Source organism: Bos indicus, chromosome 11 (genome assembly GCF_029378745.1).
Source record: "Bos indicus isolate NIAB-ARS_2022 breed Sahiwal x Tharparkar chromosome 11, NIAB-ARS_B.indTharparkar_mat_pri_1.0, whole genome shotgun sequence".
NCBI classification, from domain to species: Eukaryota; Metazoa; Chordata; class Mammalia; order Artiodactyla; family Bovidae; genus Bos; species Bos indicus.
The window spans coordinates 93,085,476-93,109,493 of NC_091770.1; the positions used below are offsets into that span (position 1 = coordinate 93,085,476).

A 24,018-nucleotide genomic window follows, 5' to 3' on the forward strand; every position below is an offset into this window, starting at 1 on the left:
TGGCCAAAACTTCCAAAACTATGTTGAATAGTAGTGGTGTGAGTGGGCACCCTTGTCTTGTTCCTGACTTTAGAGAAAATGCTTTCAATTTTTCACCATTGAGGATAATGTTTGCTGTGGGTTTGTCATATATAGCTTTTATTATGTTGAGGTATGTTCCTTCTATTCCTGCTTTCTGAGAGTTTTTATCATAAATGGATGTTGAATTTTGTCAAAGGCTTTCTCTGTATCTATTGAGATAATCATATGGCTTTTATTTTTCAATTTGTTAATGTGGTGTATTACATTGTTTTGTTTGTGGATATTGAAGAATCCTCGTGTCCCTGGGATAAAGCACACTTGGTCATGGTGTATGATCTTTTCAATGTGTTGTTGGATTCTGATTGCTAGAATTTTGTTAAGGATTTTTGCATCTATGTTCATCAGTGATATTGGCCTGTAGTTTTGTTTTTTTGTGGCCTCCTTGTCAGCTTGTGGTGTTAGGGTGATGGTGGCCTCATAGAATGAGTTTGGAAGTTTACCTTCCTCTGCAATTTTCTGGAAGAGTTTGAATAGGAGAGGTGTTAGCTCTTCTCTAAATTTTTGGTAGAATTCAACTGTGAAGCCGTCTGGACCTGGGCTTTTGTTTACTGGAAGATTTCTGATTACAGTTTTAATTTCCATGCTTGTGATGGGTCTGTTAAGATTTTGTATTTTTTCCTGGTTCAGTTTTGGAAAGTTGTACTTTTCTAAGAATTTGTCCATTTCTTCCACGTTGTCCATTTTATTGGCATATAATTGCTGATAGTAGTCTCTTATGATCATTTGTATTTCTGTGTTGTCTTATGATCTCTCCATTTTCATATCTAATGTTATTGATTTAATTTTTCTCCCTTTGTTTCTTGATGAGTCTGGCTAATGGTTTGTCAATTTTGTTTATCCTTTCAAAGAACCAAATTTTGGCTTTGTTCATTTTTGCTATGGTCTCTTTTGCATTTATTTCTGCCCTAATTTTTAAGATTTCTTTCCTTCTACCAACCCTGGGGTTCTTCATTTCTTCCTTTTCTAGTTGCTTTAGGTGTAGAGTTAGGTTATTGATTTGACTTTTTTCTTGTTTCTTGAGGTATGCCTGTATTGCTATGAACTTTCCCCTTAGCACGGCTTTTACAGTGTCCCACAGGTTTTGGGTTGTTGTGTTTTCATTTGCATTCATTTCTATGCATATTTTGATTTCTTTTGTGATTTGTTCTGTGATTTGTTGGTTTTTCAGCAGCATGTTGTTCAGCCTCCATATGTTGGAATTTTTAGTAGTTTTTCTCCTGTAATTGAGATCTAATCTTACTGCATTGTGGTCAGAAAAGATGCTTGGAATGATTTCAATTTTTTTGAATTTACCAAGGCTAGATTTATGGCCCAGGATGTGATCTATCCTGGAGAAGGTTCCATGTGTGTTTGAGAAAAAGGTGAAATTCATTGTTTTGGGGTGAAACGTCCTATAGATATCAATTAGGTCTAAATGGTCTATTGTACCATTTAAAGTTTGTGTTTCCTTGTTAAATCTCTGTTTAGTTGATCTGTCCACGGGTGTGAGTGGGGTATTCAAGTCTCCCACTATCATTGTGTTATTGTTAATTTCCCCTTTCATACTTGTTAGCATTTGTCTTACATATTGTGGTGCTCCTATGTTGGGTGCATATGTATTTATAATTGTTATATCTTCTTCTTGGATTGATCTTTGATCATTATGTAGTGTCCTTCTTTGTCTCTTTTCACAGCCTTTGTTTTAAAGTCTATTTTATCTGATATGAGTGTTGCTACTCCTCCTTTCTTTTGATCTCTATTTGCATGGAATATCCTTTTCCAGCCCTTCACTTTCAGTCTGTATGTGTCCCCTGTTTTGAGGTGGGTCTCTTGTAGACAACATATATAGGGGTATTGTTTTTGTATCCATTCAGCCAGTCTTTGTCTTTTGGTTGAGGCATTCAACCCATTTATGTTTAAGGTAATTATTGATACATATGATCCCATTACCATTTACTTTATTGTTTTGGGTTTGAGTTTATACATCCTTTTTGTGTTTCCTTTCTAGAGAATATCCTTTAGCATTTGTTGGAGAGCGGTTTGGTGGTGCTGAATTCTGTCAGCTTTTGCTTGTCTGTAAAGCTTTTGATTTCTCCTTCATATTTGAATGAGATCCTTGTTGGGTACAGTAATCTGGGCTGTAGTTTACTTTCTTTCATCACTTTAAGTATGTCTTGCCATTCCCTCCTGGCCTGAAGAGTTTCTATTGAAAGATCAGCTGTTATCCTTATGGGAATCCCCTTGTGTGTTATTTGTTGTTTTTCCCTTGCTGCTTTTAATATTTGTTCTTTGTGTTTGATCTTTGTTAATTTGATTAATATGTGTCTTGGGGTGTTTTGCCTTGGGTTTATCCTGTTTGGGACTCTCTGGGTTTCTTGGACTTGGGTGATTATTTCCTTCCCCATTTTAGGGAAGTTTTCACCTATTATCTCCTCGAGTATTTTCTCATTGTCTTTCTGTCTTCTTCTTCTGGGACCCCTATGATTTGAATGTTGGGGCATTTAACACTGTCCTGGAGGTCCCTGAGATTGTCCTCATTTCTTTTCATTCGTTTTTCTTTTTTCCTCTCTGATTCATTTATTTCTACCATTCTATCTTCTACTTCACTAATCCTATCTTCTGCTTCTCTTATTCTACTATTTGTTGCCTCCAGAGTGTTTTTTATCTCATTTATTACATTATTCATTATATATTGACTCTTTTGTATTTCTTCTAGGTCCTTGTTAACCTTTCTTGTATCCTCTCAATCCTTGTCTCCAGGCTATTTATCTGTGATTCCATTTTGATTTCAAGATATTGGATCATTTTCACTATCATTATTCGGAATTCTTTATCAGGTAGATTCCCTATCTCTTGCTATTTTGTTTGGTTTGGTGGGCATTTATCCTGTTCCTTTACCTGCTGGTTATTCCTCTGTCTCTTCATCTTGTTTATATTGCTGAGTTTGGGTTGGCCTTTCTGTATTCTGGCAGTTTGTGGAGTTCTCTTTATTGTGGAGTTTCCTCACTGTGGGTGGGGTTGTACAGGTGGATTGTCAAAGTTTCTTGGTCAGGGAAGCTTGCGTCGGTGTTCTGGTGGGTGGAGCTGGATTTCTTCTCTCTGGAATGCAATGAAGTGTCCAGTAATGAGTTATGAGATGTCAATGGTTTTGGAGCAACTTTGGGCGGCCTGTATATTGGAGCTCAGGGCTGTGTTCCTGTGTTCCTGGAGAATTTGTGTAGTATGTCTTGCTCTGGAACTTGTTGGCCCTTGGGTGGTGCTTGGTTTCAGTGTAGGTATGGAGGCGTTTGATGAGCTCCTGTCAATTAATGTTCCCTGGAATCAGGAGTTCTCTGGTGTTCTCAGAATTTGGACTTAAGCCTCCCGCTTCTTGTTTTCAGTCTTATTTTTATAGTAGTCTCAAGACTTCTTTGCAACACCATTGATAAAACTTCTAGGTTAAAGATGAAAAGTTTCTCCACAGTAAGGGACACCCAGAGAGGTTCACAGAGTTACATGGAGAAGTGAAGAGGGACGAGGGAGTTAGAGGTGACCCGAATGAGATGAGGTGAAATCAATAGAGGAGAGAGCAAGCTAGCTAGTAATCACTTCCTTATGGGCACTCCACAACTGGACCGCTCAGAGATGTTCATGGAGTTATACAGAGAAGAGAAGAGGGAGAAAGGAGACAGAGGTTGCCAGGAGGATAAAAGCGGGGAATCAAATGGAGAGAGACAGATCCAGCCAGTAATCAGTTCCCTAAATGTTCTCCACTGTCTGGAACACACAGAGATTCAGAGAGTTGGGTAGAGAAGAGAGGGGGAAGGGAGGAGACAGAGTCGAGCTGGTGAAGAAAAGGGAGTGTCCAAAGGGGGAGAGAGCAGTCAAGCCAGTAATCTCGCTCCCAAGTAAAAATGGGTACTGAAGATTGGGTTCTTAAAGGTACACAAGTGATAACAAATACCAAAAAGCAAAGATTAAAAATCTAGAGTAGAGTTTGGAATTTCAAAAATACAATATTAAAGAAAAGAAGGAAAAAAAAGAGAAAGAAAGAAAAGAAACAAAATCGCAAAAATAATAAAAAATATATGTATATATGAATTATGCTTTAAAAAACAGGGTCTTTTTTTGTGCAAAATAATGGTAGGTTATAAAAGTGAAAATTAAAGGAGTAACAGAGGACTTAAAAATTTTTTTAAAAAATAATAAAAAAAAGAATGATCATAAAAATAGTAAAAATATATCTAGGACTTTCTTTGGTGTTGTGGTGGGTATTGTGGGGTCAGTTCATTTTTGGATAGGTCCTTGGTCTGGCTTATATTTCTCAAGATCTAAAGGCCCCTTCCAATGGAGTCAGTACTAACGACAGGGTTTTAATCTGTTGCACCTGTCACTTCCAAGGTGGTTCCCTCTGTTTTAGCTTCTTCTGTTTGCTCGTCTCTTCAGTGTCTGATTTCTGCCCTGATACAAAGAGGGCAGTGGTGGACACTTATTTTAGGCTCACTTGTTCAGTCGGGCTGTGGGAGGGAGGGACAGTGCAAACAAATAACACTGGCACGTGCTCGCAGTGTCTCGGCCACACTGGTCCTGCCCCCACTCACGGCTGGTGTACCCTCCCTGCCCACACTGCTCAGGGTAGGTTGCTCCCCCGGGAACCGTCCGAGGCCGGCCCTGGGCTGCATGCACCTCCCAGGTCTATGCCGCTCAGGTTCAGGCACTCGGGTAGTCCTCAGAGGCACAGACTCCATTGGGCCTGCGTTTTGTGCCCTTCCCAGGTCCCAGCAGCTCAAGTGATGAGATGTTTGGCGAGCACGGACGCTGCGACTTATTGCCTCCCCCGTCCCTGATGCTCGGTTTTCTGGATGTACAACTGGCGCACCTTCTCAGGTTCACTGTCCAGAACCACAGGAAGTCTTAGTTAGCAAAGAAGCCTGCTTGTGGTTTGGTAGATAATGTCTCTCTGGGGCTGTGATTGCCCCCTTCCAGCTCTGGTTGCCTGTCACCGGAGGGGGATGGTCTGCAGTCGGCTACTTCTGTTCAGCCCTTTGTTCTGTGTGCGGGCCTGGCAGTGTCTTAGGGCTTTTCGTGTGGTAGCTATCCCACAGTCTGGTTTACTAGCCCAAGTTAGTTTGCTCAGATTGCCCTCAGGGTATTCAGGCCAGATCCTTAACTCTAAGCAATGTAGCCCGTTCCTCCCTGCCCAGCCCCCACTTGCTAGTGGTGGGTGCAGGCGTCTGCACTGCTTCTCTGCTGGGGGAGTTACAGTTGGGTTCATAATCTGTGGGGTTTAATTATTTATTTATTTTTCCTCCCTGTTATGTTGCCCTCTGTGCTTCCAAGGCTCACCACAGACTCAGCAGTGAGAGTGTTTCCTGGTGTTTGGAAACTTCTCTCTTTTTAAGACTCCCTTCTTGGGATGGAGCCTATCCCTACCTTTTTTGTTTCTCTCTCTCTTTTTTTTTTTTGTCTTTTATATTTTTTCCTATCTCCTTTTGAAGACAATGGACTGCTTTTCTGGGTGCCTGATGTCCTCCGCCGGCATTCAGAAGTTGTTTTGTGGAATTTACTCAGAGTTTAGATATTCTTCTGATGAATTTGTGGGGGAGAAAGTGGTCTCCCTGTCCTATTCCTCCGCCATCTTAGGACCGCCCCTTGTGCTCTCTATTTTATAGCAGCTGTCTTGTTTGTCTAGTCTTTCACCAATATCCACATAGCCTTCATTGCAATAGGTCTATCGTGGGTCTTGATATCTACTAGACTAGTGATTCTCAAAGTATTTTTCTTAATCAGTATGTGGCATCACCTGAGGGCTTGTTAGAAATGAAAATTCTTGGACCTCACTCGGACTGACTCGAGGGACATAGCCATAGCTCCATGGCCATGCCCAGTCTTGGAGAAAAGTGTACAGATCAGGATTTTCTCTTCCAAACCCAAAGTGTTGATAGCAAAAACACTATGTTGTGTAGAAGTGTGATGGTTTCAGGCATGAAGTGTTTCCTCCTTATCTAGTTCATCAAAATGAGCATTAGGACATTCAATGGAGGGTCCTATTGGTGATCCGACCTCTTTTCTACCAGCTCTTTCCTATCATGATGCGATATTATTGCTTTTTAAACAAAACAAAACTCAACAAAACTCCATGATGGGGAACAACAGAGCAATAGATTTTACAGTACTCTTAACAATTGGTGTTTATTTATTTAAAAAAAATGTCCCCCTTTAAAATTCCTGATGTTAAAAATATGTGCAGACTTTAAAGCACACATTATTTCCTTCTAGTCTTTTGTATAATGGTGTATGTGTTTTGTGTGTGTGTGTGTGTGTGTGTGTGTGTAAGGATGTATGTTTCTTACTGGGTATATAATCTCACCAGATACACAAAAATATACCCTCACACACACACACAAACACACACAGATATATATATATATACTTTTTTTTTTTACCCTAACATGTTTACTCATAGACAATTTCATTTATATTTGTAATGGCTTTTCAGGTCAGTCCTAGAGATATACCTCCGTATGTATACATATTACAGATTATTTCTCTCTATGGAAAAGTGAACCACTATTTATCTCTTTCTCTATTGATGGGCATTTAGATTATTTTTAATTTTTCTAATTTTTTCTATTATGAAAAATGCTGCAATCAGTGAGTATCTGTATACATGTAGATTCAGGTCAGTTCAGTCACTCAGTCATGTCTGACTCTTTGCGACCCCATGAATCACAGCACACCAGGCCTCCCTGCCCATCACCAACTCCCAGAGTTCACTCAGACTCACGTCCATCGAGTCAGTGATGCCATCCAGCCATCTCATCCTCCATCGTCCCCTTCTCCTCCTGCCCCCAATCCCTCCCAGCATCAGAGTCTTTTCCAATGAGTCAACTCTTTGCATGAGGTGGCCAAAGTACTGGAGTTTCAGCTTTAGCATCATTCCTTCCAAAGAAATCCCAGGGCTGATCTCCCTCAGAATGGACTGGTTGGATCACCTTGCAGTCCAAGGGACTCTCAAGAGTCTTCTCCAACACCACAGTTCAAAAGCATCAACTTTTCGGCGCTCAGCTTTCTTCACAGTCCACACATGACCACACATCCACACATGACCACTGGAAAAATCATAGCCTTGACTAGACGGACCTTTGCTGGCAAAGTAATGTCTCTGCTTTTGAATATGCTATCTAGGTTGGTCATAACTTTCCTTCCAAGGAGCAAGTGTCTTTTAATTTCATGGCTGTAATCACAATCTGCAGTGATTTTGGAGCCCCCCAAAATAAAGTCTGACACTGTTTCCACTGTTTCCCCATCTATTTCCCATGAAGTGATGGGATCGGATGCCATGATCTTCATTTTCTGAATGTTGAGCTTTAAGCCAACTTTTTCACTCTCCACTTTCACTTTCATCAAGAGGCTTTTTAGCTCCTCTTCACTTTCTGCCATAAGGATGGTGTCATCTGCATATCTGAGGTTATTGATATTTCTCCCAGCAATCTTGATTCCAGCTTGTGCTTCTTCCAGCCCAGCGTTTCTCATGATGTAGTCTGCATAGAAGTTAAATAAGCAGGGTGACAATATACAGCCTTGATGTACTCTTTTTCCTATTTGGAACCAGTCTGTTGTTCCATGTCCAGTTCTAACTGTTGTTTCCTGACCTGCATACAGATTTCTCAAGAGGCAGATCAGGTGGTCTGGTATTCCCATGTCTTTCAGAATTTTCCACAGTTTCTTGTGATCCACACAGTCAAAGGCTTTGGTGCCGAGGTCCAGCCCTGGCTGATCCAGGGTATTCGAAGGGGAGACGGCATCGGCGACATATTCAAATGGTAATTAGAGATATAAAGAGTAATAGAATGAGGATAGCTCAGTAGGAAAATTCAGTGGAGAAAAGAGGCTGAGTAGCTCGGGTTTACGCGGAAAATCAATATAACCCGTGACACCAGGTTAGCTCTGACCACGGAGGCCGCAGGTGCCCTCTCGAATAGCAGAAGGTGCCCCACCTTAGACACCTTCTCGTGTGGCTCTTAGAAGCCCAGGCAAATAAATGATCACAGAAGATATCCGTGCTCCAGATGGAGACTTCAGCCAGAATGTGAAAAGAATGACATGGGGAGACCAAGCGTTGGTGAGCAAGGCCCATAGCTTTATTTTTAACAGGGGTTTATATACCCTAAGTTACACATAGAGGATAATAGGGGATGCAAAGTCAGCAGTCTTTGATCCTTATCAAAAACCAGGGTTTCTTTCCTGCAAATTTATCGTATACAAATGGTTTAGGTGATTTACATCATCTTCTGGCCAGAAGGCCTATTAACATTTTATGACTCTTGACAAGGACTTATCAACAAAGACTTATTTTCTCTAAGAGTAATTATTTTAAGGTTTGGCGCCATCTTCCAAAGATAAAATTGCATTCCTATAGGGTGGATGTGTAATGGGTTTACAACAAAGGAAAGAATTTATTACCTTAAGGGTCTAAAGTTACTAACACCAAGGCCACTACTTATTTTTTCTACATACCAACTATATTAATTAATACACATTCAAGGATACAATTCAGGGGATGTGAAAACTTGGCAACAAACATTGGCTCATCAATGAAATCCTTTACTAGTTTATTCTGACAGTTTCTAACTCTCTGAGAGGTTCTAAGCTATTTGAATATCTTAAGCTTCCCGGGAGACTGTAAACAATCGTATGCATAGCTGTAGGAGTCAAGTAAACTTGTCAGGCGAGTTAGAGAGCCATCTGAGGGGTTTGGATTTAAACACTCCTAATTGCCCAGGAACTTTATTAATTGGAGCTGTAAGTTAACTTTTTGACAGAGAGAGCGAGATGGTGGAGGGGGACAGCCCCCAGTAAAGTCAGAGGTGAGAGCACAAAGCAATAAAGTAGGCAGACTCTGGTTTTTTTGGGGTAGATGCTCGAGAATATCTGGGGGGACTCCTGAGGCTCGATCCCACCTTTGCGTATGCCGAGCCTTCTTCCTCATGACCTTTGTCACGAGTGGAATGTCTCTTGCCGGCTCCTGGCACTTTGGCATAGTCAATAAAGCAGAAATATATGTTTTGCTGGAACTCTCTTGCTTTTTCCATGATCCAGCGGATGTTGGCAATTTGATCTCTGGTTCCTCTGCCTTTTCTAAAACCAGCTTGAACATCAGGAAGTTCATGGTTCACGTATTGCTGAAGCCTGGCTTGGAGAATTTTGAGCATTACTTTACTAGCATGTGAGATGAGTGCAATTGTGTGGTAGTTTGAGCATTCTTTGGCATTGCTTTTCTTTGGGATTGGAATGAAAACTGACCTTTTCCAGTCCTGTGGCCACCGATGAATTTTCCAAATTTGCTGGCATATTGAGTGCAGCACTTTCACAGCATCATCTTTCAGGATTTGGAATAGCTCAACTGGAATTCCATCACCTCCACTAGCTTTGTTTGTAGTGATGCTTTCTAAGGCCCACTGGACTTCACATTCCAGGATGTCTGGCTCTAGGTCAGTGATCACACCATCGTGATTATCTGGGTCATGAAGATCTTTTTTGTGCAGTTCTTCTGTGTATTCTTGCCATACACTTGATATAGCATTACTGAAGGCATGAGTCCAGAAATACAAATAATGGGACATAGGGAGTGGTCGGGAATTTTCAATCATGCAGCTTCCCACATAAAGACTAGGTTAGTCTTTTCTATGGGGTGCTCCTTAAAATGCAGATTCACAGGCCCACATGAGACCTATTGAATAATAGGTCCAGGAAGAACATAGAAGAAGAATAAATGATGAAATATTCAGATATAAAATAAAGTATAAAATCACTGAGTAATAATAGAGAATATAGGAAGAAGCAGAAGTGAATTGTATAATGTCCTTGTCTAGATGACTCTACTTCCCAGAGAACTCCGTATGTCTCTGAATGGTTCCCAAAGTTCCTAGTTATATCTGCCTTTAATGTTCACATGTGGGTTTTATACTCTCCTTAGAATCATTAATTCTAAGTACATAGAATTAATGTATGCACTTTCTCTGGGAAGCAGACAGATCTGGATGACTATGATGGTGGCAAGAGGGGACTCTCTAAGGGAACTAAAGCTAAGAGAGAGAACAAGACCAGTGCCTCGAGGCATATTTGAGGCACCAGATGACCAGGGTAGAGACCCAGAGGCAACTCAGCCTCATGTACCCTGGCCTGATAATCAGGGCAGTTGTGTGCTGAACTACTAGGTCACCTGGCTGAGCGGGGCTAAGAGTTGGGCTTTTGTTCACTACAGAGCCTAGAACATTGTGCTGTCAAACATATGGAAGAAGGAAGAGGCACAATCCCTGGATAACTGTTGCACTAGACACACTCCTCACTTGGTGGAGGTTTCCGTTTCTTAAGAGCCTCAATCCTGTCCCTCTCTCTCTGCTTCTCCTTTTCTGAATCACTGCAACGACTTTCAAAAAGCTAGTTTATTCCAGAAATTACATTGAAAGCCAAATTATATTAAGGGAATCAAAAGTTATTGAACAGATATATGTTAAGTTCTAGGAAATTTTGTGGGAAACAAAGGTTTCAACAGCATTTGGAGTGATGAAAAGGATGTGGTTTCCTGGAGAAGAGGAAGACAGGAAGAGAGCTGCTGATACATGAAAACTGGAAGCCAAGACTTTGGTAGACCTGGAGCCTATTCCTGAATCATCATAAAATCTCCATGGTTAATAGTTGTACGTGTAAAGAAGTGGATACAACCCAACATCCGTGACACATGTGAGTCATTTCTGCTGACCTAAAGAGTTTATTATGTGTATCAGGAACTAGCAGAAACAGCATCTACAGCTTCAGAGAAACCCATGAACGTATCCCCAAAAGACTAGGATTTCCTCCTTCTAGCTAGGATTTCCTCCTGCCCAGCAGCTTCCCCAGGCCCCTCTTCATGTCTTTGTTTCTCAGACTGTAAATGAAAGGGTTGAGCATGGAGGTCAGGACTGTGTAGACAAGTGTAGCCACTCGGTCCTGAACAGTGTAGCTGGACAAGGGCTGTAAATAGACATAAAAGATGCTTCCATAAAACAGGATCACCACAGTGAAGTGGGAGCCACAGGTGGAGAAGGCTTTGCGTTTCCCTGCAGCTGAGGGGATCCTGAGAACTGCTATGAGGATTCGCACATATGAGAAAACAATGCATAGGAAGGGGGTCACCCAAAACACCAGCCCTTCTGTCTTTATTGTGAGATCATTGACAAATATGGAGGAGCAGGACAATTTCAGCAGAGGGTTGATGTCTCAGAGGAAGTGTTGGAGAACATTGGAGTCACAGAAGGTGAGCTGATTCAGCAGAAGTATGTGTAGGAGTGAGTGGAGGTGAGGCAATGAGCAGGAGAAGGCCACCAGCAGGACACAGCGGCAGTGGCTCATGATGGTGACATAGTGGAAGGGGTCACAGATGGCCACATAGCGGTCATAGGCCATGGCTGCCAGAAGACAATTATCAGTGTTGCCCAGAGCATATATGAAATACATCTGGGTCAGACATCCAGCATAGGAGATGGTCTTCTCTGACAGGAAGTCAACTAGCATCCTGGGGACAATGGTTGTTGTATACCAAATGTCAGTGAAAGACAGGACACTCAAGAAGACATACATGGGGGTGTGCAGTTGGGGGTCAGAGCTGATGGCCAGGATGATGAGCACATTCCCTGTTATGGTGACCAGGTACATGATGAGGAAGAGGATGAAGAGTGGCTTCTGGTCCTCAGGCTGGGAGGAGAGTCCCAGGAGGATGAACTCAGAAACACTGCTGGTTTGGTTGAGTCCTTCCATTGACTTGGGTCTAGTTAGATACAGGAAGGTTTGTTATTCATCATGCTCCAATTCCATAGCCCAAATCACAAGAACCCAGCAAACTTTGTTTCCTCTGTTTGGTCACTATTGGCAGCTGTGCTGGGAAAGCTCGTTACCCTCGTGGTCTTTGATGTGGTCCTCTGTTCCCAAATCCACGTTATAATAAGTGCCTTGAGTTGTAACCAGGAGGAACAGAAGAAGAGTTTTCCTTTAGAAATCCCTAATTCAAGTTCCTTAGTTCCTAGTCTGGGAAATCTAGGAAGTTCCTAGTGCTGGGAATACAGCAACAAAGCAGAAATCTTTGCCTTTATGTAATTCATGTAGCTTGGCTGATAGGTCAGATGATTACAAACAGTATATGTAATATAATACCAAATAGCAATACATTTGTTAAAAAAGAGGGTATTAATAGTGTAAGAGATCATTGGGGGTAGGGAGTATTTTAGATACTGAAGTCATAGGACCCCCATTCTTTATCAAAGCAAATTCAGTTGTTGTAAAATTAAACTTTATCTTTGCATGTCTTCAATAGAAATAAGCATTTGCCATAATAATCAACAGGGAATATCTGAGAGGACTGTTGAACCCAGTTCAACAGTGTTTCTGTCCTTGTCTGGACACACTTGTCTGTCACCCTCCTTAGCTCACGGCATGCTGTCATCAGTCTGTGCAAGTCTCCCCTCTTTCATAAATTGTTTTTCCTTTCATTAATCCCCTGTCCTAAACCACATTTGTACAGAAGGGCATCCATTGTTAACTATTCAATTCATGTTTTAAAATTTCTTCTCTCACATATTTATTCAAAGATATCTATGAGAAACATGTAAGTATGCGTTTTCCAGTCATATCCAGTCATACCCATTACCTAATAATGGACATGAAAATTGTCTCTGTTTCTTGCTACTGCAAAATACTCTATAATGATAGATCTTACATCAGCAAATGTTCTTTAAAGAAATTTTTTAGAGCCATCATATTCTTCCATACTTTGTGAATTACATATTACATCGGAAGTTTCAAACATTTTGAGACATTGGTTATTTATAAATTCTTGGTTACCACAAAAATCCCTACAATGAATATACTTATATCATTAAAGTGTTTAAACTAATTTTCAGAGGCAGTGTATTCTTTAATACATTTTAAATGGACATATTGCACTGGAACTTTAAGGCATTTAAAAGCCTTATGTGTGTGTGTGTGTGTGTGCTCAGTCACTCAGTCATGTCCAACTCATTGAGGCCCCATGGACTATAGCCTGCCAGGATCCTCTGCCCATGTAATTTTTGAGGCAAGAATACTGGAGTGAGGTGCCATTCCCTTCTCTGGGAGAAATTCCCAGGGATTGAATCCATGTCTCTTACATCTCCTGCACTGGCAGGCAGATCCTTTACCACTAATAAAACCTGGGAAGCCCTTAAAGTCTTATATTATATATTAATTTATTGCTTGCTATATTAATTTATTTAACATTGTTAAATTAATGTTGCTTCATTTACAATCAACTGCTCATATTCTAAGTTATTAAACATCTTTATTTTATTTTTTTAATTATATTTTATTTTTAAACTTTACAATATTGTATTAGTTTTGCCAAAAATCGAAATCTATTCACATTCTCATGAAGATTTAGTGAAATAACGCATGAAAACACTTAGAAGAGTGACGAGCATATTGTCAGCATGCAGGAGAAGCTGTTGATTCTTATCAGTCCCTGTGTCACCGTCCTTTATCTTCTATTTCTTGATGTTCTCAAAATCAATTAATTTATGTACATAAAGTATCACATTCCTCACTGCCAAATTGTCTGGCTAATTTCAGGATTTTGCAAGTTTTTAATGGAAGGAATATTTGTTTATGCACCGAATAATTGGATGAATTGGTAATTAAAGTTAATAATAATGACCAATATTTGTGAGTAAGTATTATGTATCAAGTTTATATTAAGCATCCTACTAAATCCTAAGGAATTGTGAAGCATTTTAAGAGATTAAGGCTTACAGCATTGAAGTGGTTTGCTGAAGTTCACTAAGGACATTAAGGCTCCCCTGATAGCTCAGTTGGTGAAGAATCCACCTGCAGTGTGGGATACCTGGGTTCAATCTCTGGGTTGGGAAGATCCCCTGGAGAAGGGAAAGTCTATCCACTCCAGTATTCTGGCCTGGAGAATTCCATGGACTGTATATCCATGGGGTGGCAAAGAGTCGGAAACGACTGAGCTACTTTCATTTTCACTTTCAAGGATGTGAAGAGCAATCAGAATTTGAACTCCAAGCTGGCTCACTGTAAGTTTATGCTCTCCAGTATTATGCTACTCCTCCTCTAAGTTCGGCATGTTAATTGTCTATAACAATCAACATAGGCACTATTTTAATTGTTTTGACAATTTCCTACACAGTTTCCCCATCTATCCTCCTTATCTGACACACTTTCTTCTCCCATATTCAGAATTTATCCTTGTATTTGCTAGAGAGGTGGCCTATCTTTCTGTGTTGTAGAGATAGTGGAATTTGAAAATTGAATATCCATGATTAACTGGCCAAATTGGGTGGAAAAATTGGCCATGTATGACTAGGGCGTGTCTGGTGTTGGTGTTGGAGTCGTACAGAGGACAGTACCCTGGGCTGACGACATTGGTTCATCCTGCATCACCCGCTCACAAGCTGGTTCCTGATGTTTTATGAATAACAAGGGAGACACCATGTCTGTAAAGCAGTACATCACACACAGATAATATTCAAAAGTGAGTCATTTGTGAAAGGGCTGCCTGGGGAATGTGGAATACAAAAATTAGTGGAGATTTGGTGAATTAATGGGATTGGTTGCTCTAGGTCAGAGAAGTGAGGAGCACCCAGGTTGAAGACAAGGAGTGGAGGAAGGTTTTTGACTCGAATATTCTAAAAGCAGAAGGTGAGTGGATCAGGCTGAGACTACAATCTTTTTTTTTTCCTTCTCTTTTCTTTCTACTGCTGGGGTTTTGTTTCCATAAAAACAAATGATATATATGGCCTAGAAGTCCAAATGCATGGACTTAAAACCAAATTCCAAAAGTGAGTTTTACCTCCCTGAACTTATGACTTCTCAATCCATGAAATATTTGAAAGTATCAGGGAGAAAAGAGTAAGGTACCACACTGGGTTGGAGTAGCCAAGTGAGTGGCCAGCTTCTGAAGCTCACCTCCACATCCTGATGCTTTTCTTTCCTTCCCAGCCACTCCAGAAGATGATGTGCACCACGTCTGTTTATCAAATCAAGTCTGTTTCTCAACCAAAGTTCAGCTTCCTCGTTATGTCTCCCATGAATGTCTGGACTGATTGACAAGGAGACAAACAGAGATGGAGGAGGAGCTGATAGGCTACTCCAAAGGGGTAACATGCTTTCCTTCACTGACCTCAACTCCCACTTCTTTCCTAACACTTGGTCCCTAGCTCTCTATTGCTTCTGCCAGCTCCAGATCTCAGAAGGCAGAGATGCTCTGACTCAAGTGGGAGGACTCTCCTGATTGAGGAAGCCCAGCCAGCTTCTCATGAGTCTGAGGTCTGCTCTGCTGGCCTCTGGGGTGTTTGTTAGGCTGAGGGAGTTGAGGTGTGATGATCTCTCCATAGAGTTTGTCCTGGGATCTCTGTAGGCAGAGAAAGCAGAAGAGGAATCACAAGTAGCACTGCTGACTCCAAAGGGACAGAGGACCCTTGAGACTTTCTGAATAGATGTTGGGACTAATCTCAGAGCTTCTGAACCTCAGTGTACTATGTCATGGGCCTGTTTCAGTTTCCCCAAGTGATATGCTTTATCAAGGATGGACAAATACTCACTGGGGTGAATCTTGTTATTTCAGGACATTCAAATGTGGACCATGGTGTATTCTAGATCCTGGCAGGTCATCGGTTAATGTAGTGGAAGGTTAACGCTTTCAGGGAATGCAGTGGTAGATCTATGTGCTTTCAGTGTCTGTGCTTTCCAGTATCTGGGTTGGCATGTGGACTAGACATTTTTTCCATGTGGTATGCAGTTAACGTTTATGTATGTTTAAAGCCCAGAGCCATGCAAAGGATATTGTCATACGTAGCAAAAGGATGTTGGATAAAAAAACATGTGTTTTAGAGTTTAGTCTCAGAGCAGTGTTTGACGTTTAGTGTTGAGAAAAGAGATATGTATTAGAATACTGCCCTTTTCTGTTAGTAGTTACATTTAAGAAGTTACTTAGCCTTTAGAAGCCTCAGGTTCTTCTTTTACTAAATGAGGGTAAAACTTCTTCCTGGCATGAAAATTGAAGAGAAAATTAACTTTTGAATTTTATACAGAAAATATTGTGTATTTCGGTAAACATTATCCATAGTAAAATTATAGGAAAGAAGGTACATTCGGCTACTGCTCTCAAAATAAACCAGTGCTTCATGCAATACCCATGGGTCCTTTTCCTTTGTCGTGAATTTATTTTTAAACTTTCATCTACATATCAAGAATAAATAATGTAGACAGAAAGTCTTGGCTTTGCGTTTTGTCTCCTTCACTTACTATTCATGTGTCTGCCTTTCTATTCATTCATCCTCTTGACAAGTGTTATTTATTTATTCCAGCTTTATTGAGATATAATGGACACATGACACTGTTTAAAGTATCCAACACAGTGAATTGTTATGTGTTTTTATTACAGAATGATTATCACAATAATGATAGTTAACATGCATAAGAGTTAGGTTTTTGTTCACTACAGAGCCCAGAACATTCTGCTGTCAAAAACATGGATGAAGGAAGGGCACAATCTCTGGATAACTGTTGCACTAGACACACTCCTCGCTTGGTGGAAGTTTCAGTTTTCTAAGTCTCTGTCTTGTCACCGTCTCTGTCTAATTGCATCGTTTTTCTAAATTACTGCAAGGATTTTCAAAAAGCTAGTTCATTATAGAAATTACATTGAAACCGAAATTATATTAAGAGAATCAAAAGTTATCAGACAGATGTATGTTCTAGGAAATTTTGTGAAAAACAACAGCATTTGGAGCAATGAAAAAGATGTGGTTTCCTGGAGAAAAGTAAGGCAGAAAGAGAGTTGCAGATATATGAAAACCGGAAGCCAAGATTTTGGTAGACCTGGAGCCTATTCCTGAATCATCATAAAGTCTCCATGGTTAGTAGTTGCATGTGTAAAGAAGTGAGTGCAACCCAACATCCATGACACATGTGAGTCATATCTACTGACCTACAAGAGTTTATTATGTTTGTCAAGAACCAGCAGAAACAGGATCTAGAGCCTCAGAGAAACACATGAACATATCCCCAGAAGGCTAGGATTTCTTCCTTCTAGCTAGGATTTCCTCCTGCCCAGCAGCTTCCCCAGGCCCCTCTTCATGTCTTTATTTCTCAGACTGTAAATGAAAGGGTTGAGCATGGAGGACAGGACCGTGTAGACAATTGTTGCCACTCGGTCCCGAACGTTGTAGCTGGACAAGGGCTGTAAATACACATAAAAGATGCTTCCATAAAACAGGATCACCACAGTAAAGTGGGAGCCACAGGTGGAGAAGGCTTTGCGTTTCCCTGCAGCTGAGGGGATCCTGAGAACTGTTATGAGGATTCGCACATATGAGAAAACAATGCATAGGAAGGGGGTCACCCAAAACACCAGCCCTTCTGTCTTTATTGTGAGATCATTGACAAATATGGAGGAGCAGGACAATTTCAGCAGAGGGTTGATGTCGCAGAACAAGTGGTGGACAACATTGGAGTTACAGAAGGTGAGCTGATTCAGCAAAAGTATGTGTAGGAGTGAGTGGAGGTGAGGCAGTGAGCAGGAGAAGGCCACCAGCAGGACACAGGGGCGGCGGCTCATGATGGTGATATAGTGGAAGGGGTCACAGATGGCCACATAACGGTCATAGGCCATGGCTGCCAGAAGATAACTATCAGTGTTGCCCAAGGCATATGTAAAATACATCTGGGTCAGACATCCAGCATAGGAGATGGTCTTCTTCTCTGACAGGAAATTCACCAGCATCCTGGGGACAATGGTTGTTGAGAAGCAAATGTCAATGAAAGACAGGAAACTCAGGAAGAAATACATGGGGGTGTGCAGTTGAGGGTCAGAATTGATGGCCAGGATGATGAGCAGGTTCCCTGTTACGGTGACCAGGTACATGATGAGGAAGAGGGTAAAGAGTGGTTTCTGGTCCTCTGGCCTCGAGGAAAGTCCCAGGAGTATGAACTCAGAGACACCGCTGGTTTGATTGAGTCTTTCCATTGACTTTGGTCTAGCTATGTACAAGAAGGTTTGTTATTTATCATGCTCCAATTCCACAGCCCAAATTACAAGAACCCAGCAAGTCTTTGTTGTCCTCTATTTGGGCACTATTAGCAGCTGTGCTGGGAAAGCTTGTTACCTTCTTGGTCGCTTGATGTGATCCTCCCTTTCCCAATCCATCATAAGGGCCTTATTGTGAAACCTGAAGGAACAGAAGAAGGGTTTTCCTTTAGAAACCATCACACCTGGACCCCTTGATTCAAGTTCCTTAGTTCCTAGTCTACGAAATCTGTGTCCCTGCTGGGAATACAGCAATAGAACAAAATTCTTGCCTTTGTATAATTCATGTAGCTTGCGTGATAAGTCAGATGATCACAAACAGTATATGTAATACAGTATCAGGTAGTGATACATACATATAGCAGTACAGAATACATCAAGGATGTATATTGTCACCAGCTTGTTTAACTCATATGCAGAGTACATCGTGCAAAATGCTGGGTTGGATGAAGCATAAGCTGGAATCAGGATTGCTGGGAGAAATATCAATAACCTCAGATACACAGATGATACAACCTTTATGGCAGAAAGTGAAGAGAAACTAAAGGGCCGTTTGATGAAATTGAAACAAGAGAGTGAAAAAGCTGACTTAAAACTCAACATTCAAAGAATTAAGATCATGGTATCCAGTCCCATCACTTCATGGAAAATAGATGGGAAAACAGTGGAAACAGTGACAGACTTAATTTTCTTGGGTTCCAAAATCACTGCAGATGGTGATTGCAGCCATGAAATGAAAAGATGCTTGCTCCTTGGAAGAAAATTATGACCAATCTAGACAGCGTATTAAAAAGCAGAGACATTACTTTACTAGGTGCATCTAGTCAAAGGTATTGTTTTTCCAGTGATCATGAATGGATGTGGGAGTTGGATTATAAAGAAAGTTGAGCACCAAAGAATTGACGTTTTTGAACTGTGGTGTTGGAGAAGACTTTTGAGAGTCCCTTGGACTGCAAGGAGATAAAACCAGTCCATTCTAAAGGAGATCACTCCTGAATATTCATTGTAAGGACTGATACTGAAGATGAAACTCCAATACTTTGGCCACCTGATGTGAAGAACTGACTCATTGGAAAAGGCCTGATGCTGGGAAAGATTGAAGACAGGAGGAAAAGGGGAAAACAGAGGATTAGATGGTTGGATAGCATCACCGAGTGTATGGACATGAGTATGAGCAAGCTCTGGGTGTTGGTGATGGACAGGGAAGCCTGGCATGCTGCAGTCCATAGGGTCACAAAGAGTTGGACATGACTGAGTGACTGAACTGAACTGAGTGATACATTTGTTAAAAAATAGAATATTATTAGTATAAGCATATAGAGATCATTGGAGGTGGGGAGTATTTTATTTTTTCTCCACTTTCTTTTTTTAAATATAAATTTATTTATTTTAACTGGAGGCTAATTACTTTATAATATTGTATTGGTTCTGCCATACATCAACATGAAGGACCCCTATTCTTTACCAAAGCAAATTCAGTTACTATAAAACTAGACTTTGTGTGTCTTCGATAGAAATAAGCATTTGCCAAAATAATCAACAGTGAATATCTGAGAGGAATATTGAATCCAATTCAACAGTGGTTTTTCCTTGTTTGGACACAGAATGAAAGGTTCTTAACCTTTCAAAGGTTAACCCCTCCTGAACTCACGGCATGCTATCATCAGTCTGTACAAGTCTCCCCTCTTTTGTAAATCATTCTTTCCTTCATTAATCCCCTGTCCTAAACCACTTTTGTACAGAAAGGCATCCATTGTTAACTATACAATTCATGTTTTAAAATTTCTTCTCTCATATATTTATTCAAAGATACATATGAGAAACATGTAAATATGTGTCTTCTAGTCATACTCAGGACTTTAAGTCTTGTGTGCATGCGTGTTCTCGGTCGTTCAGTTGTGTCCAACTCACTGAGGCCTCAAAGACTATAATCTGCCAGGCTCCTTTGCCCATGGAATTTTCCAGGCAAGAATACTGGAGTGAGGTGCCATTCCCTTCTCAGGGAGATCATCCCAGGGATTGGATCTGTGTCTCTTACAACTCCTGCACTGGCAGGCAGATCCTTTACCACTAGTGCAACCTGGGAAGGCCTTAAAGTCATATATTACATATTAATTTATTTAACATTGTTGGATTAATACATTACATCATTTACAATTAACTGCTCATATTTTTATATAAGTTATTAAACATCTTTAAACCTCAGGTACTTCATGTGTCATATAGGACACAAATATTCACATTCTCATGAAGATAGTGAAATAATGCATGAAAACACTTAGAAGAGAGAAGAGCATATTGTCAGCATGCAGGAGAAGCTGTTGATCCTCATCAGTCCCTTTGTCACCTTCCTTTATCTTCTATTTCTTGATGTTTTGAAAATCAATTAATTTATGTATGTAAAGTATCACATCCCTCACTGCCAAACTGTCCAGCTAATTTCAGGATTTGTCAGCTTTTTATGGAAAGAATATTTGTTTATGCACTGAAGAATTGGATGAATCAGTAATTAAAGCTAATAATAATGACCAATATTTATGGGTAAGTATTATGTACCAAGTTTATGCTAAACATGCCACTGAATCCCAAGGAATTATGAAGCATTTCAGGAGACTTAGGCTTACAGAGGTGAAGTGGTTTGCTGAAGTTCACTAAGGACGTGAGAAGCAATCAGGTTTAACTCCAAGTTGGCTCACTCTAAGTTTATGCTCTCCAGTGTTAAGCTTCCCCTCCTCTAATTACGCTATGTTAATTGTCGATCACCATCAGCATAGGCACTGTTTTTATTGTTCTAAAAATTTCCTACTCGAATTGCCCTTGTACCCTCTGACACACTTTCTTCTCCCATATTCAGCATTTATCCTTGTATTTGCTAGAGAGGTGGCCTTTCTGTGTTGTAGTGGAATTTGAAAATATGAATATCCATGATTAACTGGCCAAATCGGGTGGAAAAAGTTGGCCATGAATGACTTGGGCGTGTCTGGTGTGTGGAGCTGGTGTCCTGCAGTGGACAGTGCCCTCTGGTGAAGACAAACAGTGAGGGGTTTGGTTCACTCTGCATCACCTGCTCACAAGCTGGTTCCTGATGTTTTATGAATAACAAGGGAGACACTATGTCTGTAAAGCCGTACATCACACACAGATCAATATTCAAAAGTGAGTCATTGTGAAAGGGCTGCCTGGGGAATGTGCAATACAAAAATTAGTGAAGATTTGGTGAATTAATGGAAATGATTGCTCTAGGTCAGAGAAGTGAGGAACACCCAGGCTGATGACTAGAAAGAGAGGAAGGTTTTGGATTTGAGAATCAGGAAGATTAGCTCTAAAAGGACAGGGTGTATGAATGATGCTGGGAATACAACTCTTTCTTTCCTCTTATTTCTATTGAAGGATTTTGCTTCCACCAAAACATATGGTATAGGTGCCTAGAAGTCCAACTGGATGGATTTAAAACCAAGTGACATGGAAATGTTACTTGGATCTTATGACTTCCCAATCCATGAAATATTTGAAAGTATCAGGGAGAAAAGAGTAAGTACCAAACTGGGTTGGAGTAGCCAAGTGAGTGGCCAGCTTCTGAAGCTCACCTCCACGTCCAGATGCTTTTCTTTCCTTCCCAGCTGCTCCAGAAGATGATGTGCACCATGTCTGTTCATCAGGTCTAATCTGCTTCTCACCAAAGTTCAGCTTCTGCATGTGTCTTCCACGTACTTCTGGGCTGATTGAGAAGGAGAGAAGTAGGGATGGAGGAGGAGCCGACACACTACTCCAAAGGGATAACACATTTCCCTTTCCTGACCTTAACCCCCATTTCTTCCCTAACGCCTGGTCCCTAGCATGATGCTGCTCCTCCCAGCTCCAGATCTCAGAAGGCAGAGATGGTCTGACTCAAGTGGGAGGACTCTCCTGATTGTGGAAGCCCAGCCAGCTTCTCATGAGTCTGAGATCTGCTCTTCTGGTCTCTGGGGCATTTATTAGGCTGAGGGAGTCGTGATGTGAGCACCTCTCAGAGGAGTTTGTCCTTGAATCTCTGTAGGCAGAGAAAGCAAATGGGAATCACAGCCAGCACTGCTGACTCCAAGAGGACAGGGGACCCCTGAGGCTTCCTGTTAAGATGTTAGCACTAATCTCAGAGTTTCTGAACCTCAGTACATCATCTCAAGACTATGCTTCAGTTTCCCCAATATGGGCTATCATGAGTGGACAAATATTTATGTGGGTGAGTACTTTTATTTCAGGGGATTCAGGTATGGACCAAGGTGTAGTCTAGATCTGGCAGATCATAAGTCAATGTGGGAACATTGTACTTTTCAGGGGATTCAGTTGAGGGAGATCAATGGTGTATATGTGCTTGCCAGTGTCTGGGGTGCATGTGGATTAGATTTTTTCTGTGTGGGATTAGGTTAATATTAATTAAAAGTGCACAGGGTCAGGCAAAATATACTGTCATATTTAACAAAGGAGCTTTTGGAAAAAAATGTATGTATTTCAGAGTTCAGGTGGTATGCATACAAAATAGATTATTATTCAGCCAGAAAAAAGGAAATCTTGGCTCTGGCAACAACATGGATTGACCTAGAGCAGTGTTTTGAGGTAAAATTCTTTCTTTAATTTTTTTTTTTAAATTGAGGTATAGTTGATATACAATATTATGTAAGTTCGGGTATCCAACACAGTGAATCGCAATTTTTAAAGGTTATACTCCATTTATAGTTATTATAAAATATTGGGTATATTTTCTGTGCTGAACAATATATGCTTGTAGATTATTTATTTTCTACATAGTGGTTTGTACCTCTTAATTCTTTACCCCTATCTTGTCTCTTCCCTCTCTCTTTGCCTACTGCTAATATATAGTTTGGTGTATGTATCTATGATTCTGTCTTTTTAAAATTTTCATTAGTTTGTCTTTTAATAGTCTATATATAAGTGATGTCATATAGTATTTGTCTCTGTTGGTTTTTTTTAGGGGAAATGTTTCATTTAGTGTTTTGTTTTTATTCAATGAAAGATTCTTTAAATTCTATGTGCTTTACAAGTTTTAAAAGTTTCAGTTACAAAATTTCATATAATCCCACAGTAACCCTTTTTAACAAGTTCCCTACCCTTGTGTTTCCCCTCCACTTCTCCTTCTCCCCACTGGTAACTACTAGTTCTTTCTGTAGAGCAGTGTGTCTGTAATAATTTGTTACATGCAAAGTTATTATAATACTATTGACCTTTTTTCTTAAGATGTACATTGCTGCAGCTAATTCGCTTCAGTTGTGTCTGACTCTGTGTGACCCCATAGGTGGCAGCTCACCAGGCTCCCCCGTCCCTGGGATTCTCCAGGCAAGAATACTGGAGTGGGTTGCCATTTCCTTCTCCAAGATGTACATTACATCTCCACAACTTGTTTATTTACAACTGGAAGTTTGTATCTTTTTGTTCCGTTCAACTATACTTCTCCCCTCCAAAGTCCATCTCCGCTGGCTACCACCCGTCTCTTCTCTGCACATGTGAGACTTTTCACTTTGTTTTGCTTGTTTTGGTTTTTAGATTACACATTGAAGTGAGGTCATATGATATTTTTCTTTCTGTGTGATTACTTCACTTAGCATCATACCCTCTAAGTTCATCCATGTTGTTGCAAATGGCAAGATCTCATTTTTTTCTGGCTGAGTAATATTCTGTTTTGTATGCATACCACATTGTTAAAATCTATTTATCTACTGATGGATACTTAATTAGTTTCATACTTTCTCTGTGGTAAACAATGCTCCAGTGAACGTTAGGGTGCACTTTCTTTTTTTTTTTTTTTTTCAATTAGTGTGTTTGTTTTCCTCAAGAAAATGCTCAGAAGTGAAACTGCTGGATCATGT

The 24,018-nt window shown here is 40.6% G+C and overlaps 1 protein-coding gene and 1 pseudogene across 1 annotated transcript; both read right to left on the reverse strand.

Annotated features, from left to right (window-relative positions):
* Window positions 1–10,908: 10,908 nt before the first annotated feature.
* LOC139185680 (olfactory receptor 1L8-like) lies at window positions 10,909–11,838 on the reverse strand (annotated as a pseudogene).
* A 5,326-nt stretch (window positions 11,839–17,164) lies between these two features.
* On the reverse strand, window positions 17,165–18,097 carry LOC109565621 (olfactory receptor 1L8-like). Its single transcript, XM_019969525.2, has one exon. The coding sequence runs from the start codon at window positions 18,095–18,097 to the stop codon at window positions 17,165–17,167; it is 933 nt and encodes a 310-aa protein (XP_019825084.2).
* Window positions 18,098–24,018: the final 5,921 nt, after the last annotated feature.

Bases quoted from the DNA above. Each gene is read 5' to 3' on its own strand.
- LOC109565621 (XM_019969525.2), bottom strand. From the start codon at position 18,097: ATGGAAAGACTCAATCAAACCAGCGGTGTCTCTGAGTTCATACTCCTG.